At 34.2% G+C, this 23,479-nt stretch overlaps 1 protein-coding gene across 1 annotated transcript; it reads right to left on the bottom strand.

Annotated features, from left to right (window-relative positions):
* Nucleotides 1-4,857: 4,857 nt before the first annotated feature.
* On the bottom strand, nt 4,858-11,585 carry LOC131069602 (early nodulin-20). The gene is made up of 4 exons (XM_058005129.2): nt 10,966-11,585; nt 9,816-9,913; nt 8,098-8,175; nt 4,858-5,416 (listed from the first exon to the last, which is right to left on the bottom strand). Exons 1-4 carry the CDS (start codon nt 11,279-11,281, stop codon nt 5,393-5,395), a joined length of 516 nt encoding a protein of 171 aa, XP_057861112.2. The 5' UTR covers nt 11,282-11,585; the 3' UTR covers nt 4,858-5,392.
* Between the last annotated feature and the right edge of the window lie 11,894 nt (nt 11,586-23,479).

Raw genomic sequence — 23,479 nt, 5'->3', positions numbered from 1 at the left:
ACCCGTATCGAAAATTGACCCATAACGACATTGACCCATATCGAAAACAAACCCATGTCGAAAATTGACCATATCAAAAAGTGACCCATATCAACCTTGAAACATATCGACTTTGACCGACTTGATCCATTCCAAAAATTTGAACCATATCGAACTAACTCATCGACAACCGACTCATGCCAGCCCGCGACACAAAAAACAACAAATCAACATCACATCAACACAAACTGACACATCGACAGGGTGTAAAAACTTCATAACAAACCTTAAAATCAAAATTACACATGTTGAAAATTTCTTAAAATTCATAAAATGGCGCGCTATTTCATATGTGCTAAAACAGACATCATAACATCAAATGCGCTAGTTTATCCATCAAATGCGCTATTTTATCAATCATATGTGCTAAACTGTTCATCATATGCGCTACAATAAACTTCATATGCGCTAAAATCCTAATCATATGTGCTATGACATTAATCATATGCAAGAAAAGAAAATTTGAATGCGCGAAAAGAAAAACCAAATGCACTAAAAGATTCAAAAATAAAAAATGCGGAAAACGTAAACCCTAGCGCTAAAAATTTTCAAAAATCTACCAAAATCGATTAAAATCCAAGCTAAAAATTCACAAGGGTTAGCAAATCGAACTCACCGATGGGTTGTACTTCGATGGCCTCTGAAATCGTGAACTCGCTCAAAACGATGAAGATGGTAGGGGAGTGCCATTTCTCCTCTCCACTCCAGAGCTCCAATTCTCAACTGACAAGTGCACAAATGAGGTGGAAATGGGCCCTTGGAGGCTTATATAGCCCATGCTAACACAGGCAGTTGTGATGCCTCGGTGGACGTGTGGGGCATGTACGTGCTATCCCCACAGTCCTAACCCCATTTTTTTTTCAAATCTCATTTTTTAATAAAATTTATCAGGCAATAAAATTTAAAAAAATAAAATAAAATTAAGCATTGCTAAAAATTCAAAAATCGTCGTGCTTCGCATTACTCTCTCGAAAACCGCATTTTTTCTCAATTTATCGCCCAAGGGGACATCATCATCATCATATTGAATCTCCATATCAGACTCATATCAGCTTCATATCGACCAATCAAATCACATTAGTGTATTATATCGAAATCAATTTTTCATATCCAGGGAATCATATCGACAATTTTGGCGATAGCATCATATCGAAAAATTTTGACGACAAATTGAGCATTTTTCTTTGAATCAACATGTGGTCACACATTGACTCAAAGAGGGGCAAAATGTAGACACCTAAAAGTTGCACAATGAATTAAGTGAATTTTATTCATTTAATTATCCCTAATTCTTCCAATTAATTAAATTAAGATTTAATTAATATCCCTATTCTTCTAATTGATCTTTTAATTAAATTAAAGATTTGATTAAATCTCCTTCTTTTTGCCTAACCTATCCATTAAACTAAAGTTTGATTAAGTATCCTTAGCCATTTGATTAAATAAATCTTATTTATTTGATTAAAATCCCTTTTCCCCCTTTTAATTAAATTCACATTTAATTGAAAATCCCCTTTGCAAATAAATAAATCATTATATATTTGTGAATAGTCCCCCCACTTGCAAAATCCTACAAATGCAAGTTGCAACTTTTTTGGCTATATTAAATCATTTTAATTTGCTAAAATACCTATTTTCCTCACCCACTTGCATTCTCCTACATCTCCCACTTGCCTCCATAATCATCCCTCTAGAAACCTCCTAATCCCATCCTAATAATGTCTAATCTCCTAATCATGTTGTTTCCCTAAATTTGGGGGAGTCACTTCTCCAAATTTGGAAGAAAGCCTTCAAAATGCATTTAAGACTTTATCTATTTCAACAAGATAACTTGTTGAGTCTTCCAAACATGTAAGACTCTTACATAAACCACTAGTGGTTTTCCTCTTTGAGCAAGTTAGCCTCCAAAGTCTTCAAAAGGCATTTAATGCCTCTTACAAACCCACACCCCTTAGCCATGATGGTTGTCCCTTTAACCATTTTTTCATGTTGCACAAGAGTTTATCTCTTGGGTAATAGCATGCCTCCATGGTTAATGACATTATCCAATGATGTCACTCTTTAAGGTTATCCCTAATTGCTTGCTTAGCATCTAATGCTTGTTTAGCATCCTCTCAAACCCTCTCAAGGTGACATTTGTTAACTTGGGATTAGATTGTATCTCTCCCATGGATTGATAACTTTCAATCCTAGCCCTTGTTGAGATTACTCAATCTCACCCATCCATTTCTCTATTTTGCCTATAAATAGAGCTCATTTCTTCAATTCAAAAATCTCAATCTTGTGCATCAAAATTATAGTCTTTTGTAGGTTATCATAGGAGCTCATTGGTCACCTTCAAACATCCAAGTCTTCAAGCATTAACATTATAGCACTTAGCATTTGTATCATGCTTTAGGTCATTTTAGTTAGCTTAATTTCATATCAATTACTTAGTTTTCATCTTCATCTAGTTTACTTAGTTCATCTTAATCTTCAATTTGGAATTAACATAGCTTCATCTTATCTTCATCTTCTTGATCATATCTAGTTTTGCATCTTGCATCCTTAGTTTTCATCCATCATCTCACCATTCACTAAGATCTCAGTTGCATCCATTTTGATCCTAGAATCATCATCAAAATCCCGTTCTCTAAGTTGTCATCTAAGAGATCAAGTGCTTTTCCAAGTGAAGGCCACCTTGAATCTTGAAGATCTTTAGGGATAGAGGAGCACGAAACGATTTTGAGAATTTTTGGTTTACTAACTTGTTTTGTGATTTTTAACTCTAATGCAATGTTTCATGTGTATGTTTGAGATGTTTTCCCCTCTTGCAGGTTGATACCACATTTATGGCATACACATGTTACTAGGGATGACCCAACAAACTGAAAGGTTAGAAAAAAATTGCAAACTAAAGATCCCAAGCACAAGGACAATGAAACAAAAACATGCTCAATGCTTTTAGTGGCCTCATAACATAAAGAGCATCTATTATTGAGTTTATCAATAGTAAGAAATTTTGATGAGTGCTAATCCACCAAAAGCAATTGATTTTGGGAGTTAAGTTGGAATTCCTACTTGAAGCCAACTAAAGGAGTCGTCAGTTAAGTTTGGAATCCACGCTTAAAGCCCTTAGAATGTTTGGGTATAAAGCTCAAGAAATCACTTTTGCACACTCTCATATAGGTCAAAGTGAATTAATAAAAATACAAGGTACGAATTTTTCAACTTTACAACAAGAATTATTTAGATTATATGAATTTTTCACCTTTACACCGAGAATTATTTAGGTTATAGAAGGTTAACCATCAACCTTCAGCATCTAATGTGAATATATACCTTATTTTTCATATGATAAGTATAGAACACATCGGGAGGTAGTTTTAAGAGTTTGATTTCTTAATCCTTATATAATTGATGTTGTCACAAAGCTTCATGGTACTGTTGGGGGTATGGAATCCTTTAATCAAATTTAGGGCTATTATAGTTGATGTAGGAGTTACACCTAGAAGACACTTCTCATGTTATTGAAATCTTAGTCAATACGAGTGATATTGCATGCCCATACAGTGCATCAAGGTTATGCAAAACCTCAGTGTTTGACGGTTAATTGTAAGTTCATTTTCTACAACAAATAAACATTATCCAGAAAAACAAATTTTGTAGCCAATTTAGATTTAAAAAAATTCAAATGCTCTTGCCATCGATGGCATTTTTCATGTTACTGATATCATCAATTTAGGGCACCAATATCAAATCCATGTGTAGAACAATAGATGCGAGAAAATCACCTTTTCACGAGGATGGTTCATCCCATTTGTGTGGGAGTCAAAATTGCAATATTACTAGATGTTGATCTAAAACAGCTATACATTTTTTTATTATGTCTTTTTGTAGTTGGAACTTGCAGCCTTCTGGACATTTTATTGTATATCTTTCCTATAATATATATGAACATTGACAATGAAAGCTATTTAATTTTGTCTGTTCAAATCAACTGTTATGATTTGAAGTTTTTATAATATGAATGATAAATGCCTCATCAGTGTACCCGTATGTATATTTAACATTTATTTATATTTTCTAAGTTTTCCCTATTCATTTCTATCCCTGCTGTACTTTTAATTTAATAGTCATTCCCTGCCATCCTAGCCTCCCAAAAAACCTATCCTAAAATCACATCCCTCCCCTTTGCCCCCATCTTGGAAACTTTCGGGCATAGGAAAAAACCCGTGTCTTTCAACATGAAGCAAAGCTGTAGCATGAATCTCTCCAGTCCTATTTTACCTTTACTGGCATCCAAGCTGTTCTATTTTTCTTTTTAGCATCCAAATTCAAGCGATACCTTGGATTTTGTCTAGCTTCGGTACACTGAACATTTGATACGATGACAAAGAAACAGAATCTTGCCCTCACCATTAATATAGCTCCTCTCCGTTTGTAATTGTCCTTCATGATTGAATCGTAAGTATACAATCCCAGAACCAAACCCAAACTAGTGGATTGTCGCTCAAATACCCCAAAATTCTCTGCAGTAGAGCCCTCGGAATTTCTTTCAGGATGTATACATTGAAGTACCAGGTTTTCTAATAGCCTTAAATGGTCAAAATGATGCTCTTCTTGAAATCAAGTTCTTTAAGTGGCACGCACGGCCCTCTTCAGGTCTTACAGATTGATGACAAATATACCCTCTTAAGGGCCCTCTTAAGGGTTAAGCTAGTTTACCAATTACTAACATTCATTTCAATGTACATAAAGAAATACGATCACAAAAATGGCTCATTTAAAATTAACAGCTCAGAAAAGTTATATCCACATAAACAGAACAGAGCAGTATCTGTCAAACAATCCAAAAACTTTGATTACCCATAATGATGTTCATAGTCTGAGAGAGTAGCTTCAGAATTACATTTTTCCCAAGACTTCTAGTGGCTGAATACATGGGCTTCAATCGTTCTGAGATGCTTACAAATGACAATAATCTTGGCCATGACACAGCCTATCAAACAATTGGACTGTTTCTGCAGCTATTAGTCTGATATGAAATTACTGAAAAAGGTACCTAGATAATGCTATGTATAATCCTTGTGGACCATCTCTCATACAAGTGAGACTCTTGCTTGTACAAAGTTTGAAAACCTTCATCCCCAGGCTTTCTCAGATGTTGCATAGAAAAACAACAGAGCAATATAGCATGCAGCACAGAGAATGCACTTCATTCAAGTAGCTAGAATTTACTTGCTTGGATAAACAGCCTTGGATGTACATTTATCGTTGTATGTTTTTCAGTCACAAAATAATAGCATACAAAGAGCTTCAGGTAAATATACAGATACTGAAATCTTTTCAGCAGTGCAAAAATCCATAAGCTTCAAGGAGATGACTGGTCCTCCCTCTGCAAAGTCAATATATGTAAACAATATCAAGAAAATTTTTACTTAAAAAAGGCATGTTCTGCATTCAAAAAGCAGCTTAGCTCTTAATACTGCTTCAATTTAATTGATAAGTACAATAAGTCCAACCAAGCAAGTTCAAGAGACAAAAATCAAAAGACCATAATACCCTGATTCACCTACATAAAACATCAGCAACTTCCCATACGATATTCAGATTCATCTTATATACCTAAAACATCAGCAACTTCCCAAATGATATCCAGGTGTTGTTCAATTGCACTGAACTAATCATAATAGAAAAAACGATGTTGAAATGATACTCAAAATGATGAACTCCAAACCATAATAAATTAGTGTTCACTTGTATTTGCTTCATTAAAATGAACGATTTCTGTTATCATTAGTTTTAACTTCCAAGTGACCCATACAATTTTAGCAGTAAATACAGAAATAAAGTAGTCTTCACTCGTATTCTCCATTAGAAAATCTACCATTTAACATCCTGAAAGGAAAAACTATTCAAGGAGAGGGGGGCAGTTATGTACCTTGGGTTAGAGAAAATGTCTATCTAGAATTCTGGAATCACTTTTTACCAAAATAATTATTAATGAAAAATAGAAGCATTGCATATTGCATATTGCATTTAAAAAACTAATAATTGTTTTGATAAAAGTGCATCAGCATGCTGGATAACAAGATTAATTTAAGACTTATTTTTGTTTTACATTGGCATTCCTATATTGTGAAAATAAATAAAAAATGCAGACATGTGACAGTCCTGCGGCAGCAGTAATGAAATAATCCATATATATAATTTACCTGCCAGCTGTTATAAGACCCACAGTTGTGTGTCAGAATTGCAGACATAAATTACTAAATCATCAGTTATGCTACAAGCAGAGCTACAGCCAACAGGCACTGTCAATTTTGCAGGAATAAAATATCAATTCATCATTGAACATTAGTTAGTAATTGTGGGTCAGTCACAATTAGTTTTGTATTCATTAGGGAAATGTCAGTTGCATATACTGACCCTACAGGTGGCAAAAAGAATCTTAGGTTATTCCAGAATAAATAAAGACCTTTAAACTGTAAATCAAATGTGTTTTAGACTTGGATGTTACTGGGGAGGAGCTAAGGACTGTCCTTGATCAAGTACGATAGGGATACTGTTCTTGACCAAGAGCAATTGTAAATTGTACCTAAAATGGTATCTTGTCATTTTAATGCACCACCTATAGATTTCATTTTGAATTGTAGCACAGTTATATCATTTTTTTTCAGATTGGGTTGAGGATTTGCTGAAATTTCAAAGCTCGGCAATTTAAAAAAGATTATAAAGATTACACACTAGTATTTCAGATGCTTCATTTTGTACTTTAGGTTTATTTTATGTATTGTCAGATTTCCAGTTTTAGGCACATTACAATAAAATCTGAAATTCTTTTCAATGCATTTAAGGAACCATCCAGTACTGGGTTGTGTGCACATAATATACAAGTATACATATTAAACACAAATTTCCAAGGGGCTCAAACCTAAGGCATTAGATCAATTTAGGAAGACTTGGGCTCTGAAACTAAAAAGTTCCTGCCAATTCCTCTCAAGATCTCATCTTCACTGGCCAAGTTAACAAAAATTTGCAGACCAGAATCCATGAAAGCAATGTCTATCTCAGTTGCTAAATATTACTACATTTTTTGATACATCATACAAGTATCGACTGCATTAAGCCTCATGCTAGCAAAGAAACTGTAAACCCTTGTACCTGTACTTGCTATTTTTTAATTAACTGAAAGATCTGCTTCAAAACAAGTTAGATTTGAGCAACATGTAAGGTTTAATAATAGGGATTTTCCTCTAAACTAGTGAAAATTGTATTCAATGTCAAACCTAGTGATTAATTTTGTCAAAAAGGGGGTTTCTAACTTTCTTCAAAATAAATTATTAATCCTTTGAATTTAACAACCAGATACTATTTGACTTAGCCAGATTTAATGAATTCTAATTCTCGAATTAGTTCTTAAAATGATCATGATGAAGATAAATCTTTGGTTCTTTACATTCATGTGGGGCTCACTCCAGCATTCAATGCCTATAACACATTTGTATCATAAATGTTTTTATCTGACACATAGTTTACATAACAAAATTTGTCTTTCCATGGCATGATAACACTTTCAAATTCCCCAACTTTATGCTTGCAATCTCAACAAATACAGCAACAAGAGTCTATAAATATTGTCACCCTAAAAATCATGCAGGTATGCAACCAGCAGCTAGAAATTTACAAAGAACTCCAGACTACCATCCAAACCCAATGACTAGATAAACATGCATATTACTTATGTTGATATATGATTGAGGACTAATACAAGAAATAGCTCCCCAGACACATCAGACAGACTACTCTGGAACTTAAGGAGATTGCACATGGAAAACTTCTCTGGAATAACGTCCTAAATTTTTAAGTATTGAAATGTTGCATAGTCATAATATTCCTATGAACCAGAACCATTGAAGACCATTTACCACACCATGCACACTTTTCGGGCTATATTTTCAAGGATTGCTATTAATTTCCCCTAAGCAATGGAATTGCAATACTTAAATTTCTTGTATGCACTAATACTTTCATAGTTACAACTACAAATCCTATAGAAAGAAAAAGGAAACTCACCTTCATAACCTGCTCAGGAACCTGCTGCATTTCTTGACCTTTAACTACTGCTTCCCTTGGTTTCCCATCCTCTGTTTCCTGCAGAAGATATCATTGCAAGGCAATCAACATACATGCATAAAAGTGAATGCCATCTATTAATCCAGATATATTAATTTGTATAGCAATCACAGGCATCATGGCATCTGGTAAAAAAGAAATCAAGCAAGCATCAATGCAAACAACTTGACATAACAGAAAGTGAAATGCTTATAGAGCCAAAACACATACAATAGGCAGCAAGGAGATGAGGAAGGAAGTGATCCCAAAATAATTTGATCAGTAATATATGACTGATCATTTAACATATGATGTAAAATCTGCTAAGAGGCATGTCTGATCCCTTTTAATTCTATAAATCCTATTAATAGAATTGATAAGAAATGTCTACTGTAGAGAAATATTTCCTCTATTCTCAAAGTGGTATGGTAAGTCCCAAATCATGTCAAGAACGGTACTCGGAAAAGCAATTGGTGGGAAGAGAACCATACACATGCTTTGATCACTATAATTTGCATCAATCCTATGAATAATTTTGATGGAAAAAATTAATTGTCCATAATAATTTCCTCTCTGAGATCAAAGTGGCATTTTAAGTCCAATTTCACAGATTGAAAGAAGATCCCAGTAAAACAACTAGTGGCCATAAAACCAACAGGTAGAATTTGTCGTGACAACAAACAATCAACACATAATATAACTATTCCTATCCATATCTCACTGCATGCAGTCCATATTCTTACCAGCTACTGGACCGCACTGGATATAAATATAGTAGATTAAAAATTTAAATACGTGAATAAGTGACCAAGAAGTATTTACTTTTGACAATTAAATGTTTGATTTTCCTGTGTGATAACATCTTTTAAAAAAAAATAGTATTTAAGAAGTTTTAAAGGATGCAAATATAGTAAATCATTATATCATGTGCCAAATACAAACACTGTTGAAAAAAATATTTATTCGAAAGAAGATATAACATGTCCAAAAATTTTATACTCTGGGCAGGAGATATGACTCATTGTTCAAAATTCAAATACAGATATATAGAGTGTCAACTGTCAAATACAAGCACTGTTAAAGGTACTGCCACTCAAGTAGAGGAAGCCTAGGAAACCCCTAAACCTACAAAAACATCAAAAGCAAAGTTGGAATCATTTAAAAGCAATATTCATATTTTACTAATACTAATTATAAATTAAGTAATAAGAACAGTCCTTTGCTAAAACCATTCTCAAGTGCAATATCGATCAGCTGCTGGCTTATGAGAACACGGATTCTAATCTGATAGCACTAAACATTTGGAATTGCACAACCACATATCATATAATATCATTTTCCACCGCCCACAAATATTCTTCAAAGCTTGATATTAGCATTAGACAGGCTCCATTATATTAAAACCGTTAAGTAGCCTATCAATGCAGAAAAAGCAAAGATCCACAACTTTGAAGTTCAGTAGTGTTACAATGTTTTCGAGTAGCAACAGTAGATCTAATAAAATTTAACTGGCAACAACCATATATTATAGCAACTATTGGACACTTACGTTCATTTAACACGAAAAATCTATCCAGAACAAAAAAAGAAACAGGAGCTGACTTATTTGAAACATTGCAACAAGCTAACTAGAATTGCCAAAAAACTAAAGAAAGAACAAATGCAAATGATTTTTATACCATTTCTTTCCTTTCTAGATATTCATTCAGAGCCCACTGATACTTGGATTGATTTAGTCCAAACCAATCTGCCAGAACCTCGTCCACTCTTGTGTATGCTGCACAATAACCACTTACAATTAGTATCCTAATCCATATTAACCTATAAAGCACTACAATAATAAACTGAACACCACACAAATCCCCGGAATAGAATCAACCTCTCAAGAAAAACAAAATATCCACACTCAACAATAAACTCGGACAAGATCATATTCAGACAGCAAAGAGAAAGTACTCAACAATTCGCTTGTGAATCCATTCCTAGCATTGAACCACTACACAAAACTCTAAATTCATATGATCCAAAGGATTTTATACGTACATGATTGTGGATCAAAAGCCCTCCGCCATGATAAGATCAGAAAACACAAAATGAGGCTTTGGTACAGTGACCCACTACACAAATTAATCTAATTTTGGAAAAAACAAGGCTAAATTAAGATATTTTTAAAGAACAAAGGATTCAAGTTAAGAAAAATGGGGAATAAGAGGATCGCAGAGTCAAATCCTCTGTGCTGTGATAAAATGACGCATAACTCCAGCGGAGATGCAACAAAGTTGTGGTATTCTGGTTACGATGAACACTCAATTTGCAGTGTAATAACCCACCACACAAAACACTGCAATTTTCAAAAACACAAACTAAATTAAGATTTCAAAATGTCCAAAGAATTCTGATCCGGTAGCGATTGGGAACACTATCCTCAAAGATATATTCTCTGCATTCTTGTAACAAACATAACTCTAGTAGAGATGTGACAGGGTGTTTAATAAATATGCTGTACATTTTGGTGTAACGCGAATGTAATGAAGCAATAAGGTTGTCATGTGACGATTATGGTGCACATTATGGTACAACTACTTTGTGGTAAGACAACCCATTTCTCCATCAAAGGAGTGCATTTTAGGGTTACCCAATAATCCCCTTCCAAAGATTTGGTATATACATTATGGCACACATTGTAGCGTGACCCATGTCTACAGATCCTATCAATGTGAGTTAAACTGGGACTACACCAACATTAAAGTTAGTCGTACTAAGCCAGAACAATTAAATAGCAATATACTTCAAATATTTATAAAAATGCCAAGATCTAAAACAGCATACCATTTTGGATTTTGTTAATTGTATCAGAAACCTTGGTGTAAAAGGAATCCGGTAACATCTGCGGGATTTTGGATTGCTGCGACTGAGTAGTTGTGGGAGAAGCCTGGGCTTCGACGTCCACATTCTTCGAAGGTTTAGGCGAGGGTTTTGGAGAGAGTTTTGAAGATGGTTTTGGAGAGAACTTTGGAGAGGGCTTTGGAGAAGACCTGGGAGAAACCATTGGAGGGGAGCTGATAAAAACTGTATATCGCCCTGCTTTTCCAATAATCGGCGGTGGAACATCACTCTTCCGATTGGGCTCCGCCATGCTCGCCATAGCTTCAAAAATCCTCAAGAAAGCTCCCAGATTCAAGTTAAAACTGCCCTTGATTGTGTTAAATACAGTTTCTAAAAACCGGGGCCGGAAAATCTCTGCAGACCACCATTTTGGAAGCCATTACTACCGGAAAAAAGAGTGAGCTCAATGCTTGTAACGTGCCTTGGATTGAATAACAGAAAATGAAGCGATTTGGGTAATATGGGCGTTATTTATTTAATGAGCTTGAAACACTTGGCTCAAAAAAGGCGTGTGCGCAAACCTCAACTGACTTAAGGAACAAAAAGCGTCACACCAGCAGAGGTGTGGGGTATTATCCGTTTGTTGTCATTCCCGCCAGTCGGCGGAGCTCAAAACCTTTTATCAAATTTTTATTAGTTATGTTTTTGAGTCCGCATTTTGAATAATGGAGGAGTTTGTGGTAGATCCACCAAATGGGTAATGTAATAATTACAGTGGGGAAGGTCGGTGAAGATCAGATTTGCATGTGATGACTTTGTTGCATGGAGAGCAGAGGGCCCATTTTTAGTGTGTATCGTCTGTCACATCTTCAGTTTTGAAGGGCCCTATTGCTCTTTAATTTGATTTGAATTGGATTATGTTTTGTTGGTACCCACTGTAATTTCAAATACAACTCGGGTTCAAATCCCATTGCATTTGTACTTGACTAGTTGCGGCCTATTCTAAATAGTTTAAAGCAAGTCCTCACTTATTATAGCATTAAGAATTTGAACAGTAGTTTGTAAAATAAAATATATTTATTATTATTTTTATGCTTTATGTAAGTAAAATTTAGTTGTTTGATATATACCTATATTTTTTATATATTTTGTTTTAGATCATTTATTTACCCTCTTATACATTGTCATTTTTATTTATGCATATATTTCTATTTAGTTGTCCTTTGGAATCTTTTTGTTAAACAAATATTTTATTAAATTCTATAATATTTTTAACTTATTATTGTAAATTAATATGTTTAAAATTTAAATGCATTATATTTATCTTTCACTTATAATTAGAAGATGATTGGGACCCGTGTCTACTTGATCGGTGAGAGTTTAGATCCATAAGATTATTTATTTAATATAGAATTTATTTTTAATTATATGTTATTAAGAGAAAGAATGGTGGATGTTCTTTGTAATCTTAATACATAATTTTAGGCTTTCGATTTTTTATAATGATTTGATGTTGATAAGAAAATTAAGAGAGGTTAGATTTAGGATCTAAAGAAATATAAATATGTGATATAAGAAAATAAATATGTTTTTAAAATATAGTGAATATTATAATAATGTAATTAAATTATTTTGATTTAAATTTTTAATAGATTATATAAACATTTAGAACTTTAAAAATTAAGAGTAGTGAAAGGATTTAATTAGTTTTGATGGTTTATAGATAGTTGTTTGATTAAATTTTGGTGATTTAATTAATTTTGATGGTTTAAACTGAGATGTGTTTGAAGCAATAAAAGTTGAATTGAGTTGTTCTCAAAGCTTTTACAATATCAATTTTGCAAGTACAAATATGATCTTTAATTACTAATCTAAACTTTTTTCTTACATAAATGACCCTCTACTATAATTTCAAATGGTGATTTTTACAATATCAATATCCTTGAAGTGTGTTGTGCAAAGAGTTTTATCTTACTCGAGCTCCTTAGAATCAATTCAACATCTATCAGTAGATGTCAATATTGATAAAAAAAAATGGTCAATGCAGTCTAAAATTAAATTTGAATTTATAATTTATGATATTAAATCCACTACTAATAAATATATAACTATAGATTTAAATTTGAATTTAAAACTTAAGAAAATAAATTTACAACTATTAAATATATAATTATAAATTGACGAAACTAAAAATCAACGCCTATATATTAATCTTTGTATATAAAACAAATGAAAATAAATTCAATATTTTAAAAAACAATAATGAAAATAATCTTTAACTTTCTTTATACATAGGAAAAATTATTTTCTATATCCACTTAAATAAATACTAATATTTTTTTATAAATGAAATTAACAAACAATTTTAATAAAAAAATTATAATGATAGTTTATTGGTGTGCTTTAACGGAAAAGCGAATTACGTACCATGGGCGAGATCATCGGACACATAAATGACAAATATCCACAAATAACTAAATAAAAGGTAAAGCAAAAGTAGTATAAAAAATTAATTAAAAGAGAGCATTAAAAGGATTGGTCACTTTGTATTGGATTCTTATCCTTCCTTCTTTTTCCTTTTCCACCGTTCAATGTTGACACGGTCCACTCGACTTTCACTTTACCTAATTTTTCAAGAATCCCACTGATCTTTAGCCATCAACGTTCTAACAATATTTAAAAGAAACTCAAACGGAGTTCTAAAACGGTTAGCGTGTTCAATGATGTAAAATGCATGACTAATATACATGTTAGTCAATCCATACCAAATATTTGTATGTGAAAAATGTATCAATATTTTGAATTACATTTTATAAAATAATGCAAATTTTTATTTTGAATTATGTAAAAAAATTATTCTATATTTAAAATCATATATAGTTTAAATCAGAAGTTTATATTATTCTACTATATAAATTACGAAAAAAATATATTAAGTATATATAATTTTAAATGTTTTTAAAAATCCACACTAAATTATTTTTGTTTTCAACTATTTTCTTAGTCTGATTTAAAAAAAATTCAAAATTAGTCCACAATGAGGGATTATTTTTCTTGGTTATTCCCAACGAATAAACATTTAGTCAAGGAAAGGCAAATGTAGTTGGCATGGCATGGCATGTCTAAATCGAACCCAAGACTTTTGAAGCCTCACAGATGCTCTTTCCTCTCTTTTCAACTATCTAGACATTTTTTTAAGGACAACTTGAATTGTTCTGACTCACTTGAAATAAAATTTGCTCAACATAAAGAAAAAATGTTCCCCTTGCCAGTTGTGTGAAATGAAGAGTAATTGACATGTAGATATAATTTAACGTGCATTAGATTAAGCGTTTGTCCCGTCCACTCTTTCAAATCTATATTTTGTTATAATTTAACGAGATTTTGTCTTATGTGGCATGGACATTATGATGTGTGCTTAAGGATAAGACAACGACACCATCTTCACGCTTTTGCTTGGGTTAATTTTTAAATTATATTATTTTCCTGGCCAATAATAACAATTATCATATTTATCAAAAACAATTATCATATTTATATTTTAAAGAAATTATGTAAAATATGTTTCAGATATCTTTTTTTAAAATTAGAGTGAAATTAAGATTAAAATTTTACAAAACAAAAATGTGTAAGGGAAAAAAAGAAATTTAAAATCAAAAGATTCCATTGTATGTGTTCTAAAACATGTGCAATTGATGAAACAAGAATAATAAGATATGCAATTTCAAACTATGAATAATAAGATGTATCTTAGATTAGAGAAAATTGCATCTCCTATTAATTTAAAGATGATTTAGTTTAGCATAATATAATAATATAATAATATAATAATATAATAATAACTAGTATAAATTTCTTAAATACATATCAATTGAAACTAAACTAAAAAATAAATTAAAAAAATTGATAGGTAAAGGGCCATAGCCGAATAATTTTATTAATTTAACAAAGAACATAAATACAATCCCAATACAATGTGGGCACCGGTAGGAAAGAATCGGGTAAGAAAACCTCTGGTCTTGCCCAAGGAATCTATCCTAGAGTATTGTATATTACATTTCAAGCCATTAGTCATTTATTACAACATTCATTAATTGCCATTAATAAGATTATAATTTGGAACTTTGCTTCCTTGGTGTACTTATTTTTTAGTCTTTAGTCTCCCCCCTTCTATGATGTTGCATTCCCTGTTCTGGTTGTGAATGTATCAATCTTGTTGTTGATCTCCCTATCTTACTGGAAAATGTTTCACTTGAAAACCTTACAACCACTAGAGCTCGTAGATTTGTTAGCATGTTAGTTAATAATTCCTTAAACCAACATATGGGGTGTTGATAAAGCAATTTATATTAAAATCCAGTTTTGCTGATGATTTCTATCTATTGACCACAAGAACATTCGCCCCTACTGATCATTGTAAATAAAGCAAGCTTAAATGTCTAAAAGAGAGTCACTGCCTTAAACCAAAGCCAATTACGGAAACAATCTTTATGTCTGACTATATTTCATTATTCCTATAACTATGTGTTCTTCATATACAAGTAACCACACTTATAGCAGAAACAAACCAAAAAATTGATCCTTAATTTGTACATTCAAAATTAAACGCAATTGTCCTTAATTTTCCATATATTATGTCTATAAGTATCAATTGATTGATATCTTTCACATAAATCAAAATTCCAGATGTCTAATAGTGTACCTTAAAATTTTAAATCTAGCCCATCAAACCCTAATACTGATTAATCATCTTGTATATCATTTGCACATAAAAGTCTTGTTATCGTAGAGTCTTGTAGTATTCAAACAGTAACCTTCTTAATAAGAGAGATAGTAAGTGTGTATGTAACTAAACCATAAAAAATAAAGGCCTTTAAGCTAATACTACTGCAATTTCTAAGGCCACTTAAAGCAAGCAAAAAACTAACTAGTTTAGTCTTCCAGAAGACTTCGGTCGACAAAGTCACAATCCATAGTTTGCCTGGTGGTGGATGGTCCTGCCTCCCCTGCTTTCGGAGACCGGGAGCTTTCCGAAGCCCGCCCTACTTCCTCGGATTTCCTTTTGGTTTTGGTTGCCTTGATTATTATAGGTGGAAGAACTTGAATTCTTTCCATCAAAATTTTTGGCATGTCATCCGAGATTTTAAAACCTTCCTGTTTTAAGTATTCCACCCACCAAGTGCTATTAGGCGCCTCCTTCAAATGCAGCCATTTGAGAAGAAAGTTTGCATTTCTTTGAATGCATTCTTGGCGTTGATTAAAGACCTCTTTATCCCTGATGACTAACAACGGTCACTTGATAATTATCCTTCCCTCAATCTGAAGCCCACCCAAACCCATATTAATACCATAATCTTCTAGAGAGGGGATCCTTAATTTGTCATCCACACTTCCTATAGCTATCTCTAGATTGCCTAGAAATTCTTCCCTGAAGATGGTCCTACATAGTTGTATTACATCCCCTTTATCTACCCCTATTGTGAGAAGAATGGCAGCAAATGTGGTCGGTACAACACAATTTACCCTATACCTAAATTTGTTGTTTAGCAGCTCATCTCCCATAATTTCTTGAACAGCCCTACGAGAGAAATCGTCTACCTCATTTAGGATAATTCTCCATCTTTCCGACTTAATCTCTCCCCCGAATGCCATAAGTCTGCTATCACTAGCCGAGATCAATCTTAGATTTCACTTCATTAGTTCCCAATATATGTTTAACCACTCAAAACCCCAAGCTTAATGCGAGCATCTGGATGTTTCTTTATATTTAATGGGCGTTGGGAGTGATAAAGTCGCTCAATTCGCATGATGTAGCACATGTGAGGGATCACTTCTATTGACGTTGTCATCATTAGATAGCCTTGAGATGTTAACTCCTCTACAATCCACGTCTCGGTTTAATAGCCGAGTATAACGTGGTTGAAAGCACGATCCCTAATGATGACAATCTTTTAATTTATTTTCTTTCTTTATTTAACTAAATTTGGAAATTATACAGCTGTCCTCCTCTTAATTTATTTATTATTATTTTAAAACTTATAATCCAAAGATAAATTTTAATGAATAAGCTCTATATCACTTAAACATCTTAACTCCCTATAATTTCAATGAAGTTTTCATCCACACCAAAATGTGCTAGCCTATCGGCCTCTACATTCCCTTCTCTATAAATATGATTTATAGTGTATTCATCGAAATATGTCAATAATTGGATGGCTCTAGCTATCCTAGAGTTTAAAGACCGATTAGGAGTGGTTTTAGTTCTTACTGCATTTCAATGATTATTAGGGAATCCCCCTCTATAGCTAGCCTTTTAATTCACGAATCCTTGCACATTAGTAGTCCTGAAATCAGAGCTTCCATTTCCGCTATATTGTTAGATGCTTTCCCAATTGGTTTGGCAATTTTGACACAAACAGATCCATCCCAATGATGAATGATGCTTCCAATGTTTGCTAAGCCAGGGTTCCCTCTGGAAGCTCCATCAAAGTTTAGTTTGAACTATCCAAATTTTGGTTTTGTTCACTTACATTCTTCTCTTTCCTGCTTACTTTCATTCCCTTCCTTACCATAATGCGAAGGCACTATTAACCCGAACCAGTCCTTCCTTATCTTGTTGTCCCAACCTGTGAACTGACAATCTTTCAAATTGCTATTTCTAATTCTGTTGTATATTGTTTCTACTATTGACGCCTCTATCTTATTGCAAAGATTATGTGTTTCCATACTTTTTCTTTAGAAGATCCTTCTGTTCCTTTCCTTCCAAATTTCCCATACCAGGATGGAGGGAGCGATCTTCCAGATATCTTTATATAAACTATGCTTTTGAATAATTGGCCAACTTTTCATACTACTCATTATGTCATTGGCCATTGTTGATTTCCATTGGAGCTTCCTACAGAGCCACTCCCAGCATTTTGAAGTATAGGAACACCTCAGAAGGAGGTGATCCACTGTTTACTCATCTAATTCACAGAGGGCACATCTTGAAGGACCTTCAAATCCTATTTGCTTGAACCATTTTTTCGTTGACATTATCTTATGAAATGTAGCCCATAAGAGCATACCTGCTTTTGGTAAAAATACTTTATCCCAACAGAGCTGAAGAGGGATGTCAGTCTTTTCCATCCGTTATGAACTAATCAGGTTTTCATAGCCTCCTTTGACTTTATATTCGCTTGATTTCGTACCTATCCAGACTATTCTGTCTACACCATCCCTAATAGATATATTCCTTTTTGCTAATATGCTCCTAAGCTCCTTCTTTTCTTCTTCAGAGAGGGAAGTTTGATCTCATGATCTCCATTTCCAACCTAACGATGGGCCACCCCCCGAGATTTCAATGTAGTCATTTAGATATTCTCCCCATAAATTATTTAGGGTTTCCTTTGTGTTAGGGTTAGTAAGAATACTATCTAATGTTGTGTAGCCCCCCCAAGAGTCACTCTAGAATTTGACTTTGTTTCCAGATGCAACATCCCAAGTGACATGGTCTATGATTAACTTCCTGCAGTCTAAAATGAAATTCCAAATCCTAGATCCCTTGGGTGGGTTTATTGTTCTGAGGATATTGATGGGGTCCAATCATATCAAGTATTTCTTCCTTAGAATTTTGACCCATTTCCTATCTGTCTTCTTGTGCATTTCCCATACCAATTTTGCTTCTAAGGCCCTACTTTTGTTACCAAGGTTTTTTATTCTATTGCCTCCCACATTCTAAAGTCTACATAACTTATCCCACTTAATTAAGGCTAATTTCTTATTTTCGGAGGCCCCTTGCCAAAGAAACCTCCTCAATCTTTTATCTAATTGTGCCTTTGCAGCTTGAGATGTTGGGATAGTTGTTAGGATTGATTTCAGCATTAAGGCCCTCCCTAAATTTGACAACCATTTGCCTTTCCATGAATCTATTCTGCTTTCTATTTTTGTCACAATTGGGTCCCAAACCTTTTATCCTTTGTTTCCTTTGACTAATGGAAGACCTAGGTATTTGCATGGAAATATACCTTTCTTATATCCTAAAATGTTGCAAATTTCTAGTTCCATCCTTTCATTGGTATTCACAAAGAATATTTCAGATTTGGTTTCATTGATCAGTTGTCGAGAAGCTTTAGTGTATCTATTGACTATTGTTCTAAATTCCTTGGCTTCTAAGTTATTTACTATTCCAAAAAGCATTGTATCATCTACAAATTGTTGATGAGTTACACTATCCATCCCTTTGGTTATTTTAATTCCTCTGATTTTGCCGGGAGAATGGGTCTTACTTATCGCTCTACCAAAGGCCTCGACCATAATTATGAACAAGAATGGGGATAGAGGATCCCCTTGCCTTAAACCCCTAGATATATCAAAATAGCCTTCTAGGGTTCTGTTTATTAGTAAGGATATTATAGGGCTAACAATACAGTGGAATATTATGTTAATATATTTCTTAGCAAATCCAAATGCTTCCATACATTTGCAAAGAAACAGCCAGTCCACCTTGTCATAAGCTTTTTTAATGTCTAATTTTATCGACATACTAGGTTCCTTATTATTTTGGACCGAGTGTATGACTTCTTGTGCAATTATGGCCCCTTCTAAAATTGATCTCTCTAGCACAAAGCCAGTTTGTTCCTTCGAGATGGTTGAGGGTAATTTTTTTTTAAGACTATTTACTAGTGCTTTGGAGAACACTTTGTAAACGGTATTGCACAGAGAGATAGGTCGAAAATCGTCCAATTCCTCTGCTATCTTTTTCTTAGGAATCAATGTAATGTAGGTGTTGTTGATTTCCTTTAGTATCCTACCTAAATTTATCATGTTTTCCACTGCTTCCCCTAATTCCAAGCATATGATAGGCCAACATTTTTTTTAAAAGCTTGCAGGATCTGGTCCTGGAGCCTTTTCCGGGTGGAGATAAAAGGTTGCTTCTCTAATTTCTTTTAGTGAAAATCTGTCAGTAAGCATCTTATTATCTTCTTTTGAGATAATCTTAGGTATTGTATATGGTGAAAGTGGAAACAACAATATTGAAAGGCTAAATGAATTCAACCACAAAACCCTAGCCTAACAACAACAAAGATCCACCATAACATATGAAGATTACCTAAGACAATGCAAATCAAATGAAATCACAAAGATTATACCATCACATGTCCAATAGGGTTTGGATCTCCATTCTTCCTATCTCCATTGATCTTGCTTGATATATTTGCTCTCATATTTTATATATGCACAAGAGCTCAACAAAGAATGGAAGTGTGGTTGCAAGTAGGCTTGATCGCATATGAAAGAGTGTAGTCAATCGATTAGGATGCATAGATGGATTAGGGTTGATAATGAAGGAAGTATCCTCTTATATAGAAGACACTATATGAAATGGAGGGATAAGATTGAGAGGTGTAAAAGATAAATGGTCGGCTATGATTAGAGGATAGGTAGAGGAAATAAGAAAATAATGAAAGGGTAGGTAGTGTATGAATTAAGAGATGAATGACATGTGTCATGGGTAGAAAAGGCTAATGAATTAATTAAATAAATAAAGATTTATTTTAATTAATAGAAGAAGTGGGATCAATTAAATAAATAAGAGTATTTATTTAATTTAGAAAAAGGGTAATTTAAATAAATAAATGTATTTATTTAAATGAGAAATAAAGATAGAAGAGGATAAATGAATTAATTAAATAAATAAATATTTATTTAATTAATAGAAGAATTAGGCTTAAAATTATTAAATAAATAAAGATATTTATTTAATTAGACAGGACAATTTTAGGTGTCTACATTTTGCCCCTCTTTGAGACAATGCAACTTGTCACGTTGTTTCAAAAAAGATAATATGAACTGATACAAAGTTGCCCCAAGATGGGACTGATATGCCCCCTCGAGAGATTGGATGAAAATGTTTGAAAAGATCACAGACAATCTCTCGATAAGAAAGAAAGCCTAGAATGGACTGACCGGATAGGATAAAGTGACAGAGTCATGGGATAAAGAAGACTGACTTGGGAAACGAGGGCTAGGGCTAGGGCAGTCTATAAGATAGACCATGAAGGGAATACATCCTCATTGTCATCCACACATCCAAGAGATCAGAGTGTAGAGAGAGAATAGAGCAGCAACAGTTAGCAACGATGGCATTGGTGCATAGATTCGATCGCGTTCGTCGATTTCAGAGGCCAGCAGATGCAGGAGAGTCAGTGAGTACCGCAAAACCTCCTTGTACTTGTCGCAATAAATGTTGTCATTAATGCATGCAAGGTAGCACAATAAATGCATTCTAGAATATGTCAACAAGGTCAAAAAACATTGAGGTGCGTCTGTGTTGGTGTCAGGTGCGTATAGGTTAGCTAGGTGCGTCTGTGTTTGTGCCAGGTGTGTCTATGTAGGAAAAAGTGTCTATGTCAAATGCGAGCACGTCTGTGTTGTACAGGTGCATTTGTGCAATGTGGGTGAGTCTGTGCAGAGCAGGCGCATTTATGCAGTATGTAAGCGCGTTTATGTCAAAAATGTGCATTTATGTCTTCTAGGGCAAATCGACAGTTCTGTGATGAACATACGCTGTTGATTGGATAAGCTGCTGAGAGGATACACTCGAGAAGGTCCTCTAGGGAAGACTAGAATAGTAAACAGGACTAGGATCGACAATTATGTGATAGAACATAGATTGCCAATTAGGAAACTACTCAAGAGGATACACTCAAGCAGAGGCCTTAGGATAGGATAGATCGAGGCACTTTGTGATGAACAGTGAGTACCAAGACATAGTACTTTGTGATGAACGGGGAGTGCAAAACACGTAGTACTTTGTGATTAACAAGGAGTACCACTAGGATAAAAAGCAACACTTTGTGATAAACAATGAGTGTCACTAGGATAGAATATCATAAGCACTAGGATAAAAAGCAACATTTTGTGATGAACAGGGAATACCACTTTAACTGACAAGGTTTATTTGCTTGACTGTAGGAGTACCTACCTATGCTGGAGTCACGGGAGATATTCCCATCGACTCAGAGGTTACGACCAGAGCTGACATTTGAGGACAGAGCCGCGATTGAGGTTATGGGTTTGCAATTCATTCTGTATGTGCCTGAGTTTTAGGCGAACATGGGGTTGTTGACTGCTTTAGCTGAGAGATGGCACTCTGAGACATGCATGTTCCATTTGCCAATGGGTGAGATGATAATCACCTTAAAGGATGTATATAGGTGATGCAGAGGTCTTGGGCGTAGCTCTCCAATTCACCCTTACTCACCCCAACTCCTCAACTCACCCTTCTACTCAAGCTCCTCCAAGGTAACTTGTCAGGGTACACTCCTTAGACCTTCAAGGCCTAAAATATATTGGCTTGCCTCCTAGGTATAGCCTCTTGAGGTTTCTTGTTGGTTTTGACCCCAAATCTCTGATTTTGAGATGGTCTCCTACTAGTTTCCCAAAACTCCAGCTAGGCTCCAAAGACCTCCGCCAAGGATCTTCACTCTAACCATGTTTAAAGTTTGTGGTTATGTTTTGCAGGTATTTAAGAGGTCATTTTATTCATTGTAAAGTTTTTCACTTTCCTCCCAAGCCCTAGGCTTTCAACTCGCTTCTACCGGCTGCTATTAGGCCTAAATGACTAGCCCTTCTGGGAGTATTTTTTGGTCTTTTCCCCCAAAATCACCTAACAACCCCCAGATATTTTTACATATTTAGATACTCATTTGGAAGTTAAACAAGATCACAAATTTTCCCATCTGGGTTTTTCGTACAACTAGGGTAACTCAAAACGAGCTATTTTTAAGGGGTTTAGGGCTTTCAGGCAGTTTTGGAAGATGTGCTCCAAACTCTTCAGCAGTCAAAATCTGAAACCAAAAAAATCTTGGATTATTTTAGTACACCCATAGACCTTTCCAAAAAACTATGGGTTGTTGGGGTATCACTTCTCCATGGCACCGAAACTGAGCAATCTCTGCTGCCCCTACACACTAGCTACAAGCTTGTGTGTTATTCATCTCACCCATTCTCCTCCTTGTGGCCTGCAAAAACACAAAATGCCTACTCTAAAACTATTTATAGAGCCTACCCAAGCCATCCAATAGATTGAAACTTGTGCCATCCATGGATGCTCAGGTAAAATACATTTTTACAATCAAAACCCCAAATTTCAAGGGTTTGTGAGCAACTTTCACAAAAATAGTGATAACTTTTGATTCAAAGCACTTCAGACCTTCATATTATACTTGTTGGAAAGGTAAAACAAATTTCTAACTTCCTATGCTACTATGAGCACTGCATCAAACTATATAGGTTGTACAAAATTAGAAATTCAAAGCAAAAACAGTCCAAATGTGAGAAAAAGCATAGGAAACCCTTGGCAAATGAATTGAATGCAAACCAAAAGTTGATTAACCTCGTATTGGAGATGTTTAGAAGGTTTTATACACAATTTCAAGTTGGTTCCAACCAACTTCCAATGCCATTTCCTTCATGGACAACTTTTGCCTAAAAATGCAAGAGTTGTCATGACAATTTTGACAACTTTTACCTA

The sequence above is a fragment of the Cryptomeria japonica genome, chromosome 3, assembly GCF_030272615.1.
Source record: "Cryptomeria japonica chromosome 3, Sugi_1.0, whole genome shotgun sequence".
Taxonomy (NCBI): Eukaryota; Viridiplantae; Streptophyta; class Pinopsida; order Cupressales; family Cupressaceae; genus Cryptomeria; species Cryptomeria japonica.
Note: the sequence above shows the minus strand (reverse complement) of the source record. Positions and strands in the feature narration are given on the sequence as shown.